This window comes from Juglans regia, chromosome 11, assembly GCF_001411555.2.
Source record: "Juglans regia cultivar Chandler chromosome 11, Walnut 2.0, whole genome shotgun sequence".
Taxonomy (NCBI): Eukaryota; Viridiplantae; Streptophyta; class Magnoliopsida; order Fagales; family Juglandaceae; genus Juglans; species Juglans regia.
In genome coordinates, this window is record NC_049911.1 from 32131943 (window position 1) to 32141234 (window position 9292).

The window sequence follows — 9292 nt, forward strand, 5'->3', positions numbered from 1 at the left end:
GAAAGAAATAATATAAAAAGGATTTGATGAATGAATAGTGTCTTCCAAATTTGAAAATTAGTTTGGATATTACTGTAGCTATATTCCAAAATATAGCTAATTCAATGTGAGCAATTTATCCACCTAATAGCTAAATTCTTATTGGATTTAGCTTTTAACTAATCCAATGAGAATGCTCTTACAAGATCACTGGTTAGAGTAACATTGAGCAATCGGAATCCAAGTCGAGTCGGTGGCAACAACACAAGCGATGACAGCGCGTGTATGACATGCGCCACCTGAGGAGGTGAACGGACGAGCAAATCTGAAGGATATGAGGCCTCTGAGACCAGTGGGGCCGTGAGTGGCCGCCAAAGCTCCTCTGGTACGCAATTGCAGCTGAAAATAACGCAAGGTTGTGGCCGCGCGTGCGTCAAACTCGCCGGGCATAATCGCATTCTTCTTCTATGAGCATGAAGATCGGCGATCAGAAAGGTTGAACTGGCGTCGCGTATTGGTCGGAGGTTGTTGGAAGGCAGCAGATCGGAGAGGATCGACACTATGGAGGAAAAACTAAATAAAAAATAAAAGAAAAAAAATAGACAGCAAACTATAAACATAAAAAAGCCAATGGGGCTAGTTAGGGGAGGAGGTGGTTGGAGCCTAAACTCTAGACCTCCTACGCCTAGTAAAAATAGAGTATCAGTAGACTTAAAAGACAAGAGAAAAGAGAACTAGGAGAGAGTATCTCTCCGCAGGGAACGATATACTACTAATTATATCCTACTTTCTTCTTGCATATCCTGCTAGCTAGCTTTTCATTGAAAAAATAAATAAAAATAAAATTGTGCTTTACATGCAAAGAAAAGGTCATCGACCCCAAGTTTCCTCGCATACAACTCGTTAGGTAAAAAGGAAAGTGCTATTTTCTCCAATTTTCTTAGAAATTTATGAAACTTATAATTCAATGATTCGAGACAACTCATTTCATTACATCTTATGTATTATATGAAGTCAAATAATCAATTTATAAATTTATTTTTATTAAGTAGTATTTCTTTAATCTTATTCATAAACCCTCGCTATTTAAGGTTTGGAAATGATAATGCTGTCGCAGGTTCGTAAAAATTGCCATTGCTGGGTAATGGCTTCCCAGTGACATCTATGGGCACTTTTGCTCCTCCTAACCCAGTGTTTGCAACAGAGTTTAAAAGTAATTTAACACCAAACGTCAGAGGAAATTAGAGAGAGAAAAAGTCATGTACTTACTAATGAAAGTGACTCGATTTTTGCGTAACGTTTACTAATTACATGACCATTAATTGATCTGGCACTCTGTGTGACATTTGCATTTAGCCACCGGTGCATTTTATCTAAGTAGAAAATAAAAACTATATTAGATTCCATTCCTCTAATTGCTCGTTAATTGGAAGCAGGTCCATTTGCTGTGGATGCTCGAACACATTTGATTCTCTCTTTATTTTGATTTCGGCTTCTTTAGTTGTCAAGCCTTTCCTCTTTTTTGGGGAGCCGCTGTCCGACGCCGGCTCTGATTCTCGTCGCTTGGCTGTGATTCTAACCGGCTCGGGCTCACCGGAACCAATCCGGTGAGGAAAATTAAGCAAAGCCTTGGAGCCGCGCATCTTGTAAGCCGCTACGTCATAAGCTAACGCAGCTTCCTCTGCCCTCTCGTACGTGCCAAGCCACACTCTCGCTCCGTTCTTAGCCGGGTCACGTATTTCCGCGGCAAACTTCCCCCACGGCCTTCTCCTTACTCCTCTGTAGTGCCTCTCTTTGATCACTCTCCGGTGAGCGTTCTGGAAGAATTTTCTTGATTCATCCAACAAAATTTCGCATCGATTTTCGATTTTCGGAGCAATAAAAGAAGTTCCCAATAAGTTCCCGGACGATGCAGAATCTTGAGCCAAATCGATTGGCTCGGTTACCGTAATCGGAGCCAGCTCCGACACCTCCCTCGACTCCAATTCCACGTTGGTCGCCGTAAAATCTAACGGAGACCACCCAAAACTGAGAGCATCATGCAGTGAGTTGTAGACAATCATGTCCTCGGAGTCATTAACTTGGAACGGCAATTCACCCCACTGTTCGGTTGAGCAGGGGAAGAAGCCACCGAGGCCTGAGCTTCGGTGACAGAGATCAGGGAAACTAAAGTCACCCAAGGCAGCTTCGTTCATTTTCGTGTAGTTTTAAGGCTCGGAAGAAAGCTGGTTGAGTTGTGAGGCGAAAGAGCTGGGAAGAAAGGCTCGAGATAGGAGGGGGAGAGACGAATTTGGTAGAAAATAAAGGTTTTAAGGGCATTTATACTGCAAGGAAGAGAGAGAGAGAGAGAGAGAGACGCATGCACCGGTAGGTGAGACAAGTGTCTTCTTTATAAAAAGAAAATCACAAAAATTAAAGTTTGGGGAAGCAAGTTGTTTGTTTTTTTGGCTTTTAAAAAAGTCGTTTTTATTTTTATTTTTATTTTTCCATTTTTTTGGCAAACAATTATTGTTTTAAATACAAAGTCTGGACACAGCCCATGCTGTATAATCAAACAAGGGAAGTAGCATTCCCACACCATCATCAAAGGCAGTTCATAACCTTTAAAGAAGAGAAATGATAAACTATCAATTAATTTACTATTTTTAAACTATTATTGAATAAAATAATATTTATTTTAAATTTGATTTTACATTTTGGTTTTGATTTGATGTATCTAAAATTTGAAAAAATTATATTTTATAAGAAAGTAGTAGACAAATTATAGATGAGTTGTTAGTCTATCACTACTCTAAACAGAATCAACACAAAACCATCCATCACATCACTTACAATAGCAGCTGCAGAATTATACAACAAAATATAATATATATTTGGACAGAATTGTCTGGATATAAAAAAAGGTTAAATTATTCATATACACCTGTACATATTAGATAGGCAATTATATATATATATTAGATAGGCAATTTGTAAGAATAAATGCTTTAATTACAAAATTTTTTATAAAAGTAAATTTATAAATTGATGTGATTTGATATGGTACGTCAGATTATAAAATTATTTTTACTGTAAAGTAGATTTAACGTATGGTATGAAATCATATTAATTAATGAGTTTATTTTATAAATTTTGTTATGGTTGTAGCATTTTCCAATTCTTACTATGGATACTTATATGCATAGAAAGTTTTAGCAACACCATTAAGAAAGTTGGAGAGAGAGGGAGGGAGGCATTGGAAATTAGGAATAGTGGAAGCTGTGCATGGGATTGTTTTATTGATCTCCAATAATGCATGCGCTAATATTCCATCATGAATAAGTTATAATTTGTCCATTCACGGGTCCGAGTTGTAGGGTTTGGAGAGAACTTGTGTTTGTTGTTGCTTCTGGCCTCATCCATCTAACAACTTCAAGATGCCTATGATTTATTTTTGCAATTTTGTATGGCGCTTGAATATCGTTGAAATAAGTAATTTTTATTTTCATGGATGTACGTATATGTGCATATTTTATGTAGGAACAGCTAGCAAGCTTACCAAATCTTGCATTTTTAATGGGATTAGCTATGTTTTAGGTTTTTTTATTTTATTTTTTTTATTTAATAGATAGCTATGTTTTAGTTGAGAATATAATTTGCATAGCAAGTGAGGGAACTCTTTTTCTTGTATCATTTTTGTCTTACTAATTGTTATCATGTTATGGAGCCTCCAACGTCTTGAAATTAAGGGCTTGTTTGAGAATACAATTATTCTCAAATATTCTTAAATTCACATTTTTTTCTCTCTTTCCTCAAAACGCAATAGATCACCACTTCATTATTATTCACAAACTATTTAACTACTATTCACAGATATTCTAAAATATTATTAATATCAAAATGAGCCTTAAAAGATATGATGGAATCTTCTTCCTAATGGTTATTCATTCCTCCTTCATCTGAAATCCCTTCACTTTTACTTTTGTGCGCAGTTTTGTATGTTGTACGTATTAGGGGTGCTACCCCCCTCCCTGGCCTTCATCGTCGCCGCCGCCGCATGGGTGAGAGGCCACCACAATCCACCTCCCGGATGTGGGGGCGAGGCCCCTCATCCATGTGCCAAGGGGTGGGGGAGGAGCCCTCATCCATCCAACCCCCCATCCACTGTCCCACAACGAGATGGGAAAAAAATTCAAACAAACTCACAGAAAACACAACAGAATACAAAATACAAAATCACACAAAAACCTAAACTAGTAAAAAATAAACTCACAATCATGGACTCAGAGAGGAGGAGGAATCAAGGAGGAGTCGTAGCAGAGGATGGCAATGGCAGGAGATAAAGATAGCAGTGCAATCCATAGAGGAAAGAGAGAGGGAGTGGTAAGAGAGAACGGCGAAGTGCGAAAGAGGGAAGGAAGGGGGGGTGTTTAGGGTTAACTTAAATCATCCAAAACAACGTCATTTTAGTGTTGGTTTAAAAAAAGAAATTTGTTTCCAAAATGATATCATTTTAGTAACAAAATCATATATATATATATATATATATATAAATTTTTGGCCTAATCCACCCCCGCCACCTGCATGGGTGGGCCGGGTTGCCCAATCTGCCCAGGCAAAGCCGAGGCAGTGGATGGCAGGAGCCCTGCCGCCCAACCCTAATATATAGGCTAATATATAGGGTGAAAATGCGACATTTAAACCAAGATTTAGGTTTACTTTAAATAAATAAATTCACGCTTTACCTTTCAAACTATCACTCATTTACAATATATATATATATATAACTAATAAATTACCATTAGACTGCTGCTCTTTTTACACTTTTGTTCCATTATTAAAGATTCAACCCTCAAAGTCTTACCATTTAACTTATTTATCATCTATTTTAACAATTCGTAATGATAGGTTAAATGCTTAAATTTATATTTTTGCTTCTTAAAATTCTAACCGTTAAGATCGTGTTATGTCAATAATTTTTTTGTCAACTTTAACGGTCATTAATGACAGGATAAATTGTGACTTATATTTCAAATTGGGGATTAAATAAAGAATTTGATAATTTAGTGGTCATATTATAAAATAAATGATAATTGAAAGGTATAAATAATAAACAAATTTATGACCACTTTCGTTGAATTATAGTACTAGAGATGATGGATCATTTCTAATTAGTGCATAATTAGTTACACCAGGAATCAAAGTAACCCTTTTATTGGTATTTCCATCCCTAGCCCTTTTAAATTTCCACGGAAAAGAAAAGAAGAGACATAAGTCGTTTTCATACTTGTTCATGATCCTTAATGATCTTACAAATCAGATGACACCCGGGCCACCAAGGAGTTGGCAAGGACTAAAGTAAGGAGGCATCAAAATAATTATTGGATAAATATTCTTTCAATCATTTTACAAATTATTTATCACTCAATTGATATAATTATTCATTACAAAAAATTATAATTTTATATAATTATCTTCTATTTAAAATACAATTAATTGAGATTGAAGATGACGACGGAAAAAATTATATTTTAAAAAATGCTTGGGGTTCCGAGAGTGTCTACCGATATTTTTTTTACTTAATAATTAAGTAAGTATTTTTTTAACATCTTTAATTATTAGAAAAAAAATAAAAATATATATAATTTTATTAATAGTTTCTTCTTTAATTATTAAGTAAAAAATAATAAATAAATTGTAAAAAATAGTAAGTCTATCGTTATTTTTTTGGATATGGGTTCCACAATGGTTGTTGTTGGATCCGTCCAATGCACCATGTTTAAGCGGTAGCCGGTAGCTGACTCAAACGTTGCTGGGGAAGTCTATTCTGTGGCCGCATGGATACAATAAAGAAACAGAGGACTGTTTCGGTCAAATTTTCGATTTCAAACGGTTGAACGTTGAAACTATTAAAAAGTTTTTGTTTTTTGTTTTTTTTAAAGTGCTGATATGAATCAATGAAGAATTTTGAAAAATTAGTGTCTTATAAGGTATAATCCAAACTGGAAACACTCAATTAAGGGTTCGTTTGTTTTCAGAGATGAGATGAGTTGAGATTAAAGTTAAAATATTGAATAAAATATTGTTAGAATATATTTTTTAATATTATTACTGTTTTGGGATTTGAAAAAGTTGAATTGTTTATTTTATTTTGTGTGGGGATTTGAAAAAGTTGTAATGATGAAGTGAGATGAGATGAGATGAGATGAGATGTTTTTGAAAAACAAACAAGGGTGTTACTAAAATCTAAGAAATTATACTAATTTTATAATATTTATTGGGCATTTACTGTCCTTTAGAGAAGTTATGTAGACATTATTACATGTTTTTAAAAGCAAAAATTAACAAATTAGGAATTGTAGAAACAAAAACTATATTTTTTTTATAAAATAGAATAAAATAAAAATAAAGACTACGAATTGTAGAAACATACAAAAACTCCAAACTTTATTTATTTTTTTAAATATGCTGCCTTTTTAAATTTTGGTGATGTTAATATTATTCTGTTTTCATGAGCAACTCTATGCAATACTATTGCACGGAGAAAGACTTGATCCATATGGCCTGATTCTTGCAATATAAAACGCATAAACGTTGATAAATTATTGGGAGACTGCAATATTGTAACCACGTGGGGAAAATAATTTATTTTCCTTACCCAAGTATTAAGAAATTATTAAAAGATGGTGTATCTATCCTTCCTTATTCTTAAAATAATATTTATGATTTGACTTTGAAATAATGTAATCTTTATAATATTAATTATATTTTGAATTTTTTTGTTTATTTTAGTGATCTTTTCTATTAATCATTGATAATATATTATAAAGATTACATCAACATCAATTGACGATGAGTAGCTCTCATAACTAAAAAACTGAGGGAATAAATAAATAAATAAATAAACGAGGGGGCAATCCAAGCTTATTATCCGTGCATGGGTCAATTATCAAGAATGATAAAATTATTTATACCCTCTAATAGTGTTGATTATCAATAGTTTTAATTGTTGTGAGTTTATATTAAGAATTTCGTTACATGCAGTTGTTTTTGTGTATTTTTTATATATTCTATTCATATGATTAGTTAAAATAATTATTTTATATTTATAAAAAATGACGTAATCAATCAGAATGTACTAATAAATACGTAAAAATGACTGCACATCAAATCTTGTTATATTAACTCCTACTAAATTACTAATAATCAATAACTCGCGAGATTTGAAATTTTGTACAGCCCAAGCAAGTCTTAAAAGAAAATTATTTCATTAATTGTGATTCTCAAAATGTTATTTTCACTTCCCTTTCATATCTTTATGACAATTAATTCCTATATATATATAGAAGTTACTGTATAAACACTGAGTAGGTATTAAACTATTTGAATATTCAAACTTTAAAAATAAAAATATCAAGAAACTCTCAAACAACAAAAAATATCTTACTCATGCATCTACTCCATCATTATATGTAACGACTTATTTGAACACGAGAAAATCCCTTCATTATCTTACAGCTAGCTATACCCTACAATCCAAAATAATATATACTTATAAAATCAATGAGATCAATAATGAGAGAACGATATGAACATTCAAATGTTAAAAAAAAAATATTCACTGATATTTGTATCCATGAGAAAAAAAATATCACAAAAAATATCTTAATTGTACGTTTAAAAATAAAAAAATAAAAAATATCTTAAAAAATATCTTACTGCATCTATTAATTCCATCATTATCACGACTTTTTTTAACACAAGAAAAAACCCCTTCATTATCTTACACCTACAATCCAAAAGGATACAAAAAACAATGAGAATAATTAATGAGAATGAGATAAACAACAAAAAAGGAAATTGCTCTTTCCTCTCTAATTTTCTAATTCTTGGTGTTAATTCCTTCCAAATGCTCACAACATTCTAAAAGATTGTTTTCTCTATGGTTAAATTAGATTGTTTTCTCTAAAAGATTTTATAGTTAAATTAATTAACTATAAAATGGACAGCGGTCCAAAGTAAACTTAGATAATTAAAGATAAAAAAATTAAAAAAAAATAATTCTACATACAATTTGTAAAGTCCTCAAACATTATACAATCATTTAAAAATAAAATAAAATATATTATTAAAAAATTATTATTTTTTATATAAATTTTATATTTATTTTTTTTTTTAAATAATTATACAACTCACAATTACAACTATAATTTCTCAATAAAAAATAATAGCAAATGGCGGTCCCCTTCGTTCGTTCATCGTTGCATGGGCTGGGGGGAATGTATTTACTCTGACATTGTTAGCCGAAGTGGCAAAAAGCACGAGGCAGTTGTATTTTCTTTTTTTAAATTTGCAAGTGGATGCTTTTTTATTTCTTATTTTTTTTGAGAGAAAAATTTTATATATTATACTATTATTTTATTTTTATTATATTAAATAAAATGTGATTTATTATATATTTTTTTATCTTATAATAATAATAAATACATTATATATTATTTAATATGATTAAAATAGAATAAAAATATAGTATATAATAAATATTATTCTTTTTAAAGTTATTATTGGACAGGCAAGTGGATGATGATCTGGCTGTTGTCAAGTTGCGTACTAGTTGCCTACTAGTTGTATCGTCCTTTCAAAAGTTTCGCTTTAATTAGAAGCACCCAAGTCAAAGTTCAACACCACATGGTTTTTGAATTCTTATGAAAAGTCAAAGACAAAATCCTCTCCTTGTTACTTGCTAATTTCGAATGATGTGCGTGTGTACCGCTGTAAATAGCACGTTCTTTGCATATTTCAAAACTGCATGCTAATTGATGCGAACGTTGAAAATAAAAATTCAAGAATATTTCCGAAACACTACCATTTGCCACTAATCTTTCAGAGAAAACAAAAAAACCCTGCAAGAAAATTACCGAACTTCACAAAGTTAGGATTTATTATTCAAGATTATATATGAACAATAAGATGTTTTTCTTTAAAGATAATGTAAGACCTCATTCGTATATTTACAAAATTATATTTTTTTTTAGAAGAGGACGGTGCCAATTTTATTAACTATCCTTATTTATGAAGGAATAATATCTTATACCAAAAAAAGAATTTGGAGGTTATATATATAGATAGAAAAAGAGATTTACAAAATCATATATATACTAATGACATATATATATTATAGCAATGAAAAATTATATTCAATTCCATACCGTGCAGGACTGATGAGTAGAAAAATTCTATGACAATAACTTTTTTAGATGAATGGACAATTACTCATTAGCGATGAATGGCAGAAGATTTCAAATGTATCAAGGCACGACATGGCAATATATGT

The 9292-nt window shown here is 31.9% G+C and overlaps 1 protein-coding gene across 1 annotated transcript; it reads right to left on the reverse strand.

The window, feature by feature from the left end:
• Nucleotides 1-1215: 1215 nt before the first annotated feature.
• Nucleotides 1216-2285, reverse strand: LOC108998792 (ethylene-responsive transcription factor 2-like). The gene has a single exon (XM_018975494.2). It carries the CDS (start codon nucleotides 2172-2174, stop codon nucleotides 1371-1373), a length of 804 nt encoding a protein of 267 aa, XP_018831039.1. The 5' UTR covers nucleotides 2175-2285; the 3' UTR covers nucleotides 1216-1370.
• Between the last annotated feature and the right edge of the window lie 7007 nt (nucleotides 2286-9292).